The sequence below is a fragment of the Clinocottus analis genome, unplaced genomic scaffold, assembly GCF_023055335.1.
Source record: "Clinocottus analis isolate CAN_PGR_092001 unplaced genomic scaffold, fCliAna1.0.p SCAF_2, whole genome shotgun sequence".
Classification (NCBI taxonomy): Eukaryota; Metazoa; Chordata; class Actinopteri; order Perciformes; family Cottidae; genus Clinocottus; species Clinocottus analis.
Genome location: NW_027175931.1, coordinates 22,394,625 through 22,409,597, shown reverse-complemented (window position 1 = coordinate 22,409,597; position 14,973 = coordinate 22,394,625). Strand labels below are relative to the sequence as shown.

At 41.0% G+C, this 14,973-nt stretch overlaps 1 protein-coding gene across 1 annotated transcript; it reads right to left on the bottom strand.

Moving 5' to 3' along the window:
• Positions 1 to 387: 387 nt before the first annotated feature.
• Positions 388 to 4,869, bottom strand: nars2 (asparaginyl-tRNA synthetase 2, mitochondrial). The gene is made up of 14 exons (XM_068584946.1): positions 4,594 to 4,869; positions 4,000 to 4,109; positions 3,755 to 3,875; positions 3,525 to 3,665; positions 3,368 to 3,448; positions 3,170 to 3,264; positions 2,932 to 3,064; positions 2,338 to 2,436; positions 2,162 to 2,199; positions 1,987 to 2,053; positions 1,726 to 1,863; positions 1,487 to 1,584; positions 702 to 728; positions 388 to 608 (listed from the first exon to the last, which is right to left on the bottom strand). Exons 1-14 carry the CDS (start codon positions 4,744 to 4,746, stop codon positions 464 to 466), a joined length of 1,446 nt encoding a protein of 481 aa, XP_068441047.1. The 5' UTR covers positions 4,747 to 4,869; the 3' UTR covers positions 388 to 463.
• Between the last annotated feature and the right edge of the window lie 10,104 nt (positions 4,870 to 14,973).

The window sequence follows — 14,973 nt, the reverse complement described above, 5'->3', positions numbered from 1 at the left end:
GTGCATGAATCAAAACTTAATGATAGAGTTTTTTTGTTTTTTTTAATTTTCGCACTTTGAAAAAGGAAAGCTCAAGATAGAATAGTTACTGTGAGTAAATTGTTCGTATTTTCTATATTGGATGGAGTAGGAAACAGCACCATCTGGTGGACATTGTAAATACTTGTATGTTGCTTTGAAATCCAATATTTTTAAATATGGAAGTCGGTACAGGAAAATAAAATGATTAATGATTCAATAATAAAACACTGGGAAGTGTTGCATAATAAACAGTGACTGAATGAAATTCACTCTCAGCTTTTTGTCGGATTGTTTTTTGTATTGCATTGATTTGGTAGGCAGGTGCAGATACATGTTAAAGTAAAGCAATGTCAAGTAAAACACTGTTGAATATAATATTTATTTGCTGTTTGACAAACAGCAAATACAGACATACAAATATATACTTGGCCAGAATTGTATTTCATAGAAGACAAGAATGGGAAAATCTGGGGAAAGCAATCACATCTTTTATGTTGTCAACACCTAGAATGCACTGCAGAAATCGTTCAAATCCCAATCCAAAACCACCATGGGGGACGGAGCCAAAGCGCCTCAAATCCAGATACCTGCAAATCAATTACAATGTCATTAAAATTGTTTTGGTGTGGAAGGGTGTCTCTTTTAATATGTTGAAAAAGAAAAGATGTTTTTTTTCTTACCAACTGTAGGTGTCTTCTAATCCAACCCTGGAAAAGTATGATAATTCAGGTAAGAGACATTGGTTAAAAAAAAAAAAAATCTAATCTAAAATAAACACTCTATAACATTATGTTCCTAAATTATCCATCAATGTGAGAATAACAAAACAGAATCCATTCACAGACTTTCTCCTCTTTGCCTAGTTGAGGGTTATAAACTCAGACCAGCGACATATTGGGGTTAAAGTTAGAGCAATGTATTTATTACATTGATGCATTTTTTTGGCGTCAGTGTTGTCCAACACAAATGGGACAAAGGTTTCTTCTTGTCCACAGCTAGTCAGCAAAAACCTGCAAATTCATCTCATTTCATTTGTACAACAGATGTATTGTTCACTATTCTGTTGTGTTCTCTTATATCAATGATTTATAAACATATTAATTTAATGGTATAGGCAGTATGAAAGTCAATTTATAACATAGTTTTCTGATCACTTAATATGTGTGGTGAGTCGGGGGGCTTAAAAACCTGCAAACCCAACTGAAGAAGTTAGTCTGGATTTTAACAGATGAATCAAACTTTCTGCACATTGTTGCTTTGTGTGGTGGTGACAGAAGACAGATTTATATTATAAAAAGCCACCGCAGCGCTTGTGAAATGCGCCAGCTATGGCCTACTGGGATTATGCCTGATCTCAATTAATTAAAATATAAACAATTTCAAAGCAACTAAGCAGATTCTGCCTAGCGTTAGTCTAGATATATTAGCATGAGCCTGGAAGTGCCCCTGGAGTGTGTGCTCTTACTCTTCCAGCCGAGCCCTAAGCAGATCCAGCCTCTCCTCTCTCAGCGAGCCTCCACAGAGCTCCCCAACTCCCGGCACCAGAAGATCCACTGCGGCTGCCTGCACACAAACGACAGTCAGGAGTCAGCGCAGACGTGGAAAATGCATATATATATTAACCCAATCGACATGATGAGGAAGGAACTGAGCCGTTAAATCATTGATTTCGCTCAGCATCAGAACAATCAGACGGCGCCTTACCGTATGTTTGGGGTGGTCCTGGTTGTCTCTTGCATAAAAAGGCTTAAGATCATAAGGATAATCAGTGACAAAGACTGGAATGTTGCCGCAATGTTTCACCAGGTACTTCTCGTGTTCCGTCTGAAGGTCACAGCCCCACTGTCGAAGAGAAGAGCTAAGGTCAACGTGGAGCTCTGTGGGATAACAGTGTTAGCAGCAAACATACAGTAGACATAGATCTCAAGTGCTCTGTTAGTGAACAAATAAAACATCCACACTCACGTCTGTTGGGAAGGCAAATTTCTGGGAGCTGTTGTTTAGGATGTCAATAGCTTCACTGTAGGTAATCCTAAAAGTAGATTGAGATAGTGTCACTCAATGCCTTCAACACTTGGCTTCATTCTTTAGCTGACAATCATTTTATTTTCCATGTTTAGAAAAAAAATCTGAGACTTACACGGGGAATCTCTTCTTCAGCATAGCTTCCACAGTGTTCTTAGAGTGGATGGACACAATAGGAAAAAAACAACAACAATGCAAGTTGAGATAATATTAAAGTCAAATGTATTCGTGGCTGGCTGGTATAAGGAGCCGGGTTATGCACCCAAAGAGGAAGTGTCCTTCAGGACTCACCCTGTGTCCAGGAGTCACATGCTTGTGAAACAAATCCACATCCGTGGCACAGTGAGCCAAGACATGCTCTGTGGCAGACCTGAACATGTCCTCCATGACCTAAGGAGCGGGGCCCGGTTTAATAATTAAAGCTTCTTTCTGGCCAGCTGCGCATGAGGGCAGCTTTAAAAGTCACATAAGACAAATGTAAAATGTGAACTTCAGTACACAGTAATCGATGGGGTGTGACAATCGGTTAACTTCATCTGAGATCCTCATGTTTAAAGAATTAGCTGATCTGCGATGTCTGCATTTTATCAGAGGTTATCAGACAACTTTAATGCTGCTCAGGTTCTGCTACTCCAGCCAAAGTGAGCCCACTACAACTATGGAAAGCTTTTTTTTTTTAAAAAAAAGATGAAAACAATCTTCTGTTTCTATAGTACAGCACATAAAAATACATTGTAACTCTTGAAAGTATATTTTCAGTCAATCTGTTCTATGCACAGAAATCAGTGGAGTGGAAAGCAGTTAGGCTTTAACATATCAACTAATGTGCTCTTTGATCAATATCGCGGAGCAACAAAGTATTTATTGGCCAATGACACAATGTACCTTGGTGAGATCCTCTAAGGACTGCGTGAAGGAGACCTCGGCCTCCACCATGTAAAACTCAGACAGGTGGCGTCTGCTTTGGGAGTTCTCTGCACGAAATGTTGGCCCGAATGTGTAGACTCTCGAAAAAGCCCTGGAAGAGGAGGAGTGATGGGGCGTAGTTAGAAATCGTCCTAAGTGTGTGAGTCTTACTTTCTGAGGCAGAACATACCAGAAGACAAATATTGAGATAGCTCACCCTGACATCACTTCCAGATGAAGCTGGCCAGACACAGTCAGGAAAGCTGGGACAGAGAAAAACTTCTCTCCCTCTTCATTCTGCGGGCCTGACGGCTGCAGTAAAAGCAGAGGTTCTGAGGTTTCAAACAATGTTACTGGTCCTTTGTGTGCATATCAGAGCTTCAGTGAACAATAACACAGCGGACAACACGCTCACCTCCACCTGAAAGAGCTCCCCTGCCCCTTCACAGTCATTTGAGGTGATGACCGGAGTGTGAATCTGCAGAAAGCCATTTTCCTGAAGGAAAAAATATATATTATACAAAAAGTCTTGCTCTGCATTCCATTCAAAACTCCTCCACTTATGTGCTCACCTTGAAATATGAGTGAACTGCTGTAGTGGCCTCACTTCGTATTCTCAACAGGGAGCTAAAGGCATTTGTTCTACATCTGAGATGAGGGAACTGGCGAATATACTCAAGGCTGTGTCTCTCTTTTATTTTGAAGGGGAAATCCTGAAACAATAATACAAAGCAACAATACAAAATGCCGTTTCCTATACAATGACCACTTTACAAAGTTCTAACAAAGTTGTTTTTGTTACCACAGGGTTACAATTTCCAACAATGTGGATCTGGTCTGCTTCCAGTTCAACCGGCTGTTTTTGATGTGGACTTTTCCTAAGAGTACCTGTGACTTCAACAGCACTGCCGAGCGTGAGCGATCTTTATTTGAGAGAGAGAAACGAGAGGAAGTCAGTCAGTACATGTTGTTAGTTTGAGCACTCTTTATACCTAAAAAAAAAAAAAGTGAAGGATTATGAACAGGAAATAAAACTGAAGTGCTTACGGATCATTCAGCTCTGAGCTGGCGACCACCTGCAAAGACTGCAGAGAGCTCCCATCGTTCAGATGGAGGAAGAGATTCGCCTTCTGAGGTCTAACAGAGCGAACCCATCCCTACAGCAGAGGAACACATCAAATGCACTTTGCTGTTTGTTTCCTCTGGTAATAGAAATATCTTCTTGTTTTCTTCACTTGCGTGTAACGTTCATGTACCCTCCCGGATATTGGCAATTCGAGAATTCTGCTGCTCATTCGTTAACAAAAACATGTCAGCTAATTGTATACAGTGGCATCAACATAATAGAAACGCAACATGATAACCTACAAGGTATGCATTGTTATAGTCAATGGTGCCATTACAGCTTTCTTTCTATTGTCACGTACATATAATTTGAACTTTTGCATTAATTTGGATTCTGTAAAGCCCACGAGGAGAGACTATATGATAAAATGTAAAGGAGATAATTACAGAAACATGTAAGAATATTGTTTACTCATATTCATAAATGGAAATACAAATGAAGCCTTAGCTAAGCCGCATGTTACTGGAGCATAGCTGTTAGCACACATGGCCAAAGCTGAGGAAGTGATAAGTTACCTGCACTTTGACATTTCCTCCCAATTTAGCTCCCGAAACCGCTTCGGACACCCGCAGTTTCGCTGGTGTCTTCTTGCAATAATGTCTTATACTAAACGATGCGCCCCGAGATAAAGCTGCAACAGAGAGCGTTTTAGCCGCAGCCTGAAACATCGTGACACGCTGCACGAAGAGCCACGAAACAGCGCTAAAAGCGCAACATGTTGCGACAACTTGAAGATGCAATTAACGACACTTTCAATGGCATATTTTTCGCTTTGCTGTAGCTTGACTTTCACGTTGTGTCGGACAGTAACACTTCCTGTTTGGGTCCTTCACCATTCGCAGAGTTCATGTCACGTGGGTAACGATCATCCAATCAGGTATCGCGTCATCGTTCTGGACGATGGAGTTTTCTAATAGGAGCCCGAACGCCATTTTAGGAGTTCAGGATTTTAATTTCGTTGTATTTATTACAAATATTGTATCAATGTTCATCACATTCAATTTTATGGTGGACATTATATAGGACTCATTTTCAAATAATAATAAAAAAACATTGTATCATGAGATCTGTCAAGAGAAGAGCAGAATGCAGATGATGGCATCACTTCTAAAAACCAGAAGCTTTAAATCCTTTAACTCAGTTTGAGAAAAGTAGAGACACATGTGGAGTTTTACATTTGTGACTGAATGCAACTGAAAGACATGAGAAAATCCACAAAAATATAAATAGGCTATTAAACATTCCTGTTCTATGCTCTGGAAGCGGCATTTATATTGCAATGTCACAGTCACAGTCTATAAGCTGTAAAACAATAAATAAAGTGGAAGATCATTTTAAAGATCATTTGTTCTGCAGCGTTTATCTAATGCCTCTAACCAGTGGCCACAATATTTAACACAAAAGACAATCAACCAAAAGTTATTTCTCCAAACAGAGAGCAATGTGAAATATATTTCCAATACTAAGGCGAAACACGTATGGAGTGATTCAATAGTGTAATGAAGCAAGCAGAACAGCCGTCACAACCATGGACATCCTCTTTAATCTTACATGATATATCTGCCGTCAGTGTGAGGTCCATTTGTGCGTAAACCTCGTTAATCCAATACCCACAACGACAACTGGGTCTATTCCCACCATTTTCTGCTGGAGTAAATCAGATCATGCCAGCAACGTAATAAGATGCCATAGACAATTACTCACCTGAACTCGCCTGTCAGCTCTGGAGCCCCTGGTCTGGGCCTGGCAGCAAACACAGAGCTGGGTGTCTCCACCTCCGGCTGCTTATGACACATCATCATTAAACTCAACATGATGCATTTGAAAAGTCAGCGGGGTCATTGATATTAATTATCTCCAGCATGGATGGAGCAATTATGCACATGGTCTTGTCCTAATGGGGAGCAGAACAAATCCATTTTCCGATTCATTGACGAAGAGTGCAAAATGTGATGGGGGATTTGTTGAGGTCATGATGTCTGCATATCGTATGCTTCTGGTGTCTTTAGAGCAAAGTTGAAACATGGTGACTGCCAAGCCGATTGAAACCAACAATCTTTAATTTACTGCAAGGAAAAACAAAAATAAAACAACAACAACACAAAGAACATTAGTATTATTTATTTTTTTAAATCACCGGAAAATGTGTCAAAAAATGGAATTGCCTGAATTAATGGAGTAATATACTTATGAAATCTGCTTTCTCTCTCCACAATGATAATGTGCAATATCTTGCTTTACCATAAGGTAGTGCTGTAGCTCTATGCCACTTCCACTCCTCCCTCCAAATCCCCACCTACTGCAGATTTATTCATTTACCCCTGAGTTGCCTCCAATATATTATTCATTTGCAGCTTCAAGGTCTACTGAAATGGAAACAAGCTGGCATTGTTATGTTCTCTTTGCAGTCCTATCAAGAATAATGCAAAGGCCCTGCTGGCTTTCATCGGCATCAGATAGTCAAGAGCAACAGTAAATTCAGGTTGCATCCAGCGACTGTTTTCTCTGCATCAGTAGGAACAGCGTGGTTGAGATACCCCCCAGTGTTTATCCATAACTAGATTTGTAACCCCCCCCCACCCCCCCCCCCCACACACCCCTGTCTTTTTTGCAAGCCTAACACATTTTGTGACAACCTGCATATGGGGGTGATACCTGATGGCGTGTCGCATGTATTTATTTTCCCAAAGACACACATCATCCCACACAAACCACCAAGCAATGTATGCATGAAACAAGGTGAGACAGTATGCTCAGCTGTTTGTATGAAACTAAAAAGAAAATACACACCAAAGCAGAGTGTTATCCTGTGAACACTCTCCATGATAAATCAAGAGGATAAGTCAAATGGTGCATCCACTGGGAGATATAGCTCTCTGTTCTTGGAGCCTCTACAGGTAGAGGAGTTATTTGGCAGCAGCCTGACAACCTTATTTGGGCTTAACAACTTGTTCAAATCAATACACGATTAGTCAGCAAAACAAAGGATTTTGCTGTAAAAGCTTGGATCTCAGGAGGATCACTGAACTCAAAGGGCAAGTGCGTCCTCTGCTCTTCGCAGGCCGGCCTGTCCCCCCTATCGACAGCATCTCCTGCCCCTTCCTTCCAACCAATCTTCATCAGGCCCACCAAATATTCTGAATTCTCAAATGAAAGGGCGCATTGATTTTATGTAACATGGCTCGTTAAGTGCTGATTAGACCATTATAGCGATGTGATTTCAGGGAATGTGTCTGGGTGACAGGCGGCCAAGCACAAATCAAAAGGAACTAACAACCCTTTCGTAAAGAGATTTGGGCCGCAGCATTGCTTCACCTGCTACGACTCTTCGGTCCCTACCAGCCGACAGCGTTTGTGTCGACTCATATCTGATGGAACAGCCTCAGAAGTCTGCAGTTTAGAGAGCATATCCTTTAAGAATGCCCAAGACACTCACTCTTGGAAATGATGATGCTAAGCTATCACATTATATTTGTACAAACTGAAATGAGTGTGTTGGTTGTGAAATGCTAAACCGATTAGTTAATCAATCAATCAACAGAAAATGAATGGTCTGCTACTTTGATGGTTGATGCTGATTAGTTAAGTCATTTTTAAAGTACCAAGAAGTTGCTGTCCTAAATAGAAAAAATGTGAAATATTCCTAAATGTGAATATTTGCTGCATATTTTCTGTTCTAAACCTCACTCACTGAATATAAATGAGTTTTGGAGCATTGGTGAAACAAAACAAGCGATTTTCACATAGAGCTCAAGGAGACACTATTACACTATTTCATGTCAGCTGGACTCATCAATGTATTGTACACCTAATTGACTGAAGGTCAATATTGAAAATAGTCAGTATTTGGCACCCTGATTTGTGCAGTGGAACATGCGGAGCACTCTGAAGCAAAAGGCTGCAATCAAAATGGAAAATGTGGAGCGCTTAACATAAGGTTTGACGTGGCATCTTAAACAGACGAGAATCAGTGAAACATAGTAAAGAAAAAGCAAGTGATGCTGTCCCCTTGAGGTTGCCACAGTGGGCTACAGCTGTACCTATCATGTGTATCATATGTTTAAGGTCTATTCTATCATGAGCCACACCAAAGACAACATTGTCATCTCCTTGTAATACATAATCATTTTTCTGATCCTGATTTCTAGTACCCTTTTCTCTACCACTTTTTTTTTGTATTTTTGCCTTACAGCTACAATCCTTCAAAGTGGGAGAATCTGCACTCAAGCCTCCTAATGGATCACTCTCTGGCTGTCGGTATTTATACTTCTGATTACACTAGTGTTCTGCACTGGGCCACTGTGTTTTTCTTTGCATGATTTACAGCAATGATTTGGATTAGACAGTGTTACACTGACTATCAAATCAGTACCCTGTATTCATGCAGTATATTATGGGAAGCAACACTCCTACAGGAGTGAGGGTGCATATCACCTTAACATACTTTTTGAAGTTACTGATCACAGTTGGGGTTACTTTAATTTTGCGCTGGAAGGAAAGTCCCCTCCTGCGCTGAGGAAATAGTCGTGCCATTAGAAGCATTAACAAAATCACAGCTTAAAAATGTCACAAAAGTTTAGCTCTTTAACTTTTCATTTTTTTCATGCAGTAGGTACTCAAAGTCAAACTCTCCTGAGATGGATAATAATAGGTGATGAAAAAAAGAAAAGAAGCAATATCAACCGATCGTACCTAATCACACGGTGTTATTCTCACCCACACTCACACGGGCCACAGTCAAATGAAACAATTCATTCTCATCCACACTTCGCCCTTTACCGCAGCATCACTTGTCAGTGCCAGCTTCCAGGAAGATACAGTGTGGGCTCTTCTTCATTTCCCCAGGTTCTTTAATCTAAATTCCAATGAGGATAGAGCTACCTTATCCTCATTTACAGAATCATTTGCACAAATTATCCTAAATGCTAACTCTCAATTGCGATGCAAAAATTCTAGTTATATCTAGGTCACCCCAGATGAATCTGGAATTCATTGCCTTACTTTGTGCAGGGTACAGTATGCGAATGCCTGTGAAGGGGTACTTAGATAGTACATGCAGTATTTGTTGCAAAATTGTCTTGACTTCCTATTGTCGTAATTGTCAGCATGGGTCTGATCGCACTGTGACGACTTCAAAAACGTTTAGCACACATCACACTTTTCTCATCAAAATGTCTTGATATCATACATCGTCTGTCAGGTTGTGCAAAAGAAACTGCCTGCCACCTGACACTTTTACAATTCTTTCAGGACCTTTTTAGTAGCCTAACGTTCCTGAAAAATACTGTGAACTTCCAAAGTTGACCTCACGTGCTTCATATACATAGTTATTTCCTCCTCCAGAGGTAGTGTGTATTCATATATATGTCCATCCATCCGCTTGTCTGTTTACTTATCTATGTGGGTTTGTAAAACTACCAGCCAAATAATCAAACACTCTGAACATTATGCACCCTTAGAGCCAAGAATGACAGAAAAACAGTTCCAGAAAACTACAAATGAGCAGAGAGAGCTGTTCTTTTCTATTTGTGCACAAAGCCCACATTAACACATCCCTCCCCCACTGATCTATTTAATTTATCTCCTTTATTAAAGCAGGAATGATCTGATGATAAGTGAATAACTGGTTTCATCCCAAATGCCAAAATACTGTTGCAGTAGAGCAAAAGTAAGACATCAGCCTTGACACACAAAGTGAATTGAATTGGGAAACTTCAGCAGTTTGACATCGACTACTCCGTAGGCAAGAATATCCGAGACATGTACATGTAATCACAAAGGTCAGAGGGCTAAAGTAACCGATGTAATACACCTGGGGCAGTTCACTGTCTTTTTTCAAGGGCAGTTTGAGAAGTTAGGTAATGTTCTACTGGGTTAAAACGCCCCTGCATGCACTGCAACACGTGTCTGTCCTTCTCATGTCCCACCGTCCTTATTTGTACTAAATCACAGAAGGAAGCAGTCTCAACTTCTTTTGCTTTCTTCCAAAGGCAATAATCCCTTTCAGTGGATGCAAGCAACTGCTGTCTCAGCAGACGTCCGGCCATAAATCTATGACTAATTACTTTAGTTTATCCAGACACACCAACTACCCTCTAATTAGCCAAACAATGAATGGTAATGTCTCGGGTGTCCATGTGGGCTTTTGAGTTACACTCGCTCACTGCATCAAACTGAAGATGTGGGTATTCAACCAAAGTATTCTCTATTTTTCAGTGTATTTATGAAAACAAAGGCCTGTGCCCATATGCTGTTGTGTTAATTATAGAACAATTAAAACCAGCCTCAACTATCCCTCAAAATTAAGGACCCGGCTTATTCAAATCTACGGTACAAAGGGGGTGCACATTTTGCAGAAAATTATGATAAAAGATCACACAGCACACTACACCCCGTGCAGAGAATAATTCTAAACCAAAAAAGAACAGAAAACTCTCTCTATTGTCACAGCGCAACACTGTCCTCCAGCTGCATCTGATTTATTTATTCAGGCAGTCAGTTCCTATTCAAGCACCTTTGTTGTACAGCAACAGAGAGACTGAAATATCATCTATTTTTATTTGATAAAACTATGCACAGTAACCTAGGAGTTGACACTATGTCTGATGTGCTGTGTTACTCCTGAAGCGTGATGTCACCATGAAAGGAGCCGACATCTTGTGTGCTCTCAGCAAACATTGTTTTCTGGTCAATCGCAAATAATCTTTCTTAAATGTCAACTTCAGGCATCAGGTTGTTTTTGTTCATTGGTCAGTAAGGAAGTAAAAAAAAAAAAACCTCAGTTGTGGAAAGTTGCCTTAACTTATTATAGGATATTTCAAGCAGATTCTTAATTATTTTTGACAGCATCCCTAAGGTGATTTTGCCGCAGCAGGACAGCCCTTACCAAAACTGATTTTCTTTTCCAAAAATCAGAGATACTGTATTGCAGTGTCTTGGAAAGATGAATATTGTGTTTTTCATGTTTACAAGTGCACTGCAGTCGCCACATCAAGAGTAGTGGAGAGAGCCGAGGGGCACGTATGAGAATTATAATCCCGATGCTGCTTCACTGCCTGCACATGTACTGGTCTGAGGCTTATTGCCAATACACAATGAATCTAACATGTAGAACAACAGTGTAGAAAACTCCAGAAAAGCCAGGAGGGATGGTAGGCATCTGAGTCATCACATGAAAAGGGGTTTTGCATGTGTCGGTCTCAGTCTTCCTGTTTTTCAAATCTAAACGGCGTTCAGCATGTCATACAAGGGCACTATTGCAGCTTTTCCTAAAAGATAGTTCAAATAGGATGTGACTTTGAAAACCTGAGGTTAAAAATGAATTTCTCCCCAACAGCAACCGTCATTGTGCTTTCCTGCTTTGCCAGCGGTGTGGTGGCGTGTGTCAGTGAGGAGGGGTGTCGGGGGGGTTCTACATCTAAAGAGAACTTGGTCGTGGAGGAAATGAAAGAAAACAAATCTCTTCAGTGAAAATGTGTGAAAAAAAAAACAGAAGAAGAAGAACATTCTCCGCAACTTAAAAGCAGTTGGACTGGCAGGCTTATTTGTATGGGTAAATGAAACAGGAGGCCAGCCGTGTCGCAATCCAAACGCACAACGTGGAAATCCCTTCCCCGAGGCTGATCTACATAATAGTATTCGTAATGGGCCCAAAGGTTCTGTAACCAAAATAATTCTGTCAGACTGTCTTCAGTTCAAATTGAAAACACACAGCGGCAGGATTCAAATGAGGACAAGGAAAACAAAGCCGGTTACATCTCTGTCTACGTATCTCACCACTGCTGTTAATGTTTATCAAATTCTTTCAATTATTTAATACATTTTTTCAAGTGGTTGCATTCAGGTTGGCCAGGCCGTTGCTAAACAGCTGTCAGCACTTTGGGGATTTTGTCCCCCACCCAGAAGCGGGCAAGGGGTATCCCTTATCTCTTTTTGTCTTTGGGGTAAAATTGCCTTTTACACATAGTTTCACCATAAATTGCTTGTATCACCTGGCAAAATAATTCCACAAATAATATGATCTGAGCCATGAAGACGGTAACATGACATATTTAGGAAGTTCGAGAGCTCACCCCCAGTCAGGGTATGATTTTGTGTTTTGTCTGTGTACTTCACGGACTGTCACTCACACAAATCTACTACCAGTGAAACCTAGCACAAACTGTTCTCAGCTCTTCTTCCTCCAAACGTTTCTGGCTGACTGTCAGATCAGATGTAGCCTTAAAGTCTAAAATCACCTCCGTTAAAGTAAACAACACGCTATAGCTCCCTCTCGCTAACGAAATAACCTTTATCCTCTATCTGAAGCGAGCTAAAAGAGTCCAGATTGGCGGGAGGGGGGGGGGGTCTGAACAGCCTTACATCAATTTAACCTTTTGTCCCAAATAAAGCTGACAAATGCAAAGAAAACAAAACCTTTTTCCACTGCTCTATATTTTTTTAATACGGCCTGCTGTTAAATACTTTGCAGCAGCTCAAACTTATTAAATATACATATGCCTGGTTTCAACCCTGTCAACAGAGAATCTCCGCTGAGGACGCATCTAATCTTTACGGCTCCTCTTCGCCATCGTCTGTGATTAACGTCTTCGCCCTTTCATCCCGCCCTCACCTGACGGACGGAGGCGTTAGATGCTTTTAAAGCATATTGCTGCATATCATGGAGGGTTCAGGGTAACAACTTACAATTTGAAATCGCTCAAATCTTTCCGCATTGACCATCCATATTCGTCGCTGCTGTCGTGCTAAACATTGACGGCGGCCCCTGACTGATCATCACTGGCACTGATGTCGTAGACAGAAATCAACAACACCTATTTTCTTTTTTTTTTATGGACATAAAGTGCTACATAATGAGCTGTCTTAAGACATTTAGCATTAGTGAACCTCTCACTCAACACAAACACTTCCAGACACTTGGTTTTAAATGTGTGCTGATCTTTTGCTATGAACAGATTTGACCTTAGGTATAATTATCCTAATAAAAGCATTAGATATGCTGTCAATATGATTTGCATAATGTGCAAAGCCAGTTTCACTCCTGAATGCAAGCGGTGTGTCCGAGGGACTTAAAAATGCTGCAGTGACATTTCTCTGGGTCCTTTGTTCACACCTGTCAAGGGAAATGTGATGGGAGAAGGCAGCTGCAGCTGCGGCTTCCGCCCCCAGTGAGTCAATCAAGACCGCTAAGACCCTGCTGGAGTGCATCAGCCACACATCAGCCACACACACATGTGCACTCGCAGTATGTATTTCTGAAAAAGCCAAGAAAAGAATTTCACCTTTGTCTCGCAGGATTCATTTCTTACAGCTTCACTTTCAACGTAATCCACGGAGATCAAAGAGAGAATAGAGAATGACTTGTCACACTTCTCAGTCGCACAAGCTGAGGTAACAGGGAGAAAATGACGAAAAACAAACAATTGAATGATTTAATACATATCTCACGTTTCTTGTAAAAAATAATAAGAAAGCTTTTCAAAGACATGCAAATCCATTTTTCACAAGATGTTTTTGGTTGTCGTAACACTTCTCAAAAGAGGTGAAAAACAATGCGGATTGTGAATCTCCAGTTAAGACGGTATTAGTTCTGGTAAGAAACAACACACTGTGAATTTATGAGGCTCTACTTTACTGATTATTGATTACCATGGCAATGTTTGCCTCAGTGAAAATGACAAAAAAAACAGCCTGAGTCCCTCTAATGCTAGCACAGAAGTCAAAAAGGTCATGTTGCTCTCCAATGGAGGAGTACAGGCTCTCTCACAGGGCTCTTACTGTAAGAGTCCCTGTTTTGGAATATAACGCCTCTCATATTACAAGCATGCAGCATTGTGCAGCTTAAGGTGCTAGTACTGCACATTATCCGTTTTCCCTCTGCAGGTCAGTTGTATGAGAGGCAACGCTGGCCTTTGTGTGACCGGCAGAAATATGACACTTTGGAAACCATCACCTCGGTTTCATTTCGGAGGCTAGCACTTCACTGAGTGTTTCTGTTACCGCTGTGTTTTGTCATCAATGTGGGCATCCAAATGAGACCTGAACCTTGAGGAAAATTCAGACTCACTTCTCTCTATGTGGCCAGTTGGTTTACCATTCCTTGCCCCATTAGCTTTTATGATTGGTCCAACATTTGCATAACTGTTGGAGAGGGGAATGTGGCGCTGACTGATTTAAGTCAGAATCTGAGGCTGTCCCATCCTTTCAGGCATATGGTGTTATCAGGCTACGCAGCAGATGTGGCCCATCAAAGCAGCCGGTTATTTTATGGCTGTTGGGAAAACTCAAACAAGTGTAGCCAGCCCGGGATGCAACAATTTGTGGGAACTGGAAAATAGTGTGGCGAGGGGATGCTTTTTGTCAAGTGATTTTCAGGAAAATAAACGCAGCTGACAGTCATGTAATGACAATACCTGAGATTTACAGGCAGAGGAGAACACGAGACAATGAGTGTTTCATTTGAGACGTTATTTTCAGGCTACATACAGGATTCATTGAGGGGAAGAATGGCTGGGCCTCAGCAGGAATAAGCCTTTTGCTGATTTTAGCAGCAAATACCTGTGCCAGTGTTATCCAACACTTTGGGCTCAGAGTGTTCAAATGATCAGTGAGGGGGAAACAGATGGAGTGTGGAAGCAATGTGAAGATATCTCTCCACATAGCACAGGTAATGGGAAATAGTGTGTGCATAGCTTTTTTCGTTTTAGAGAAAGGTTTTACCTTCCAAGCTTGTCAGTTGTGAAATCCTGCCAAAACCAGGATTGCCCTGTCTCCTCTCACGTATACATATCTGGAAAGGGCTGGTCATATTTTAATGTAGTGGTCGGTGTTAAGTGAACATGCACCAGAGAATCTGTAGCTGTCAACCTCTGACTGTACCAGTTCCTACAGAGGCA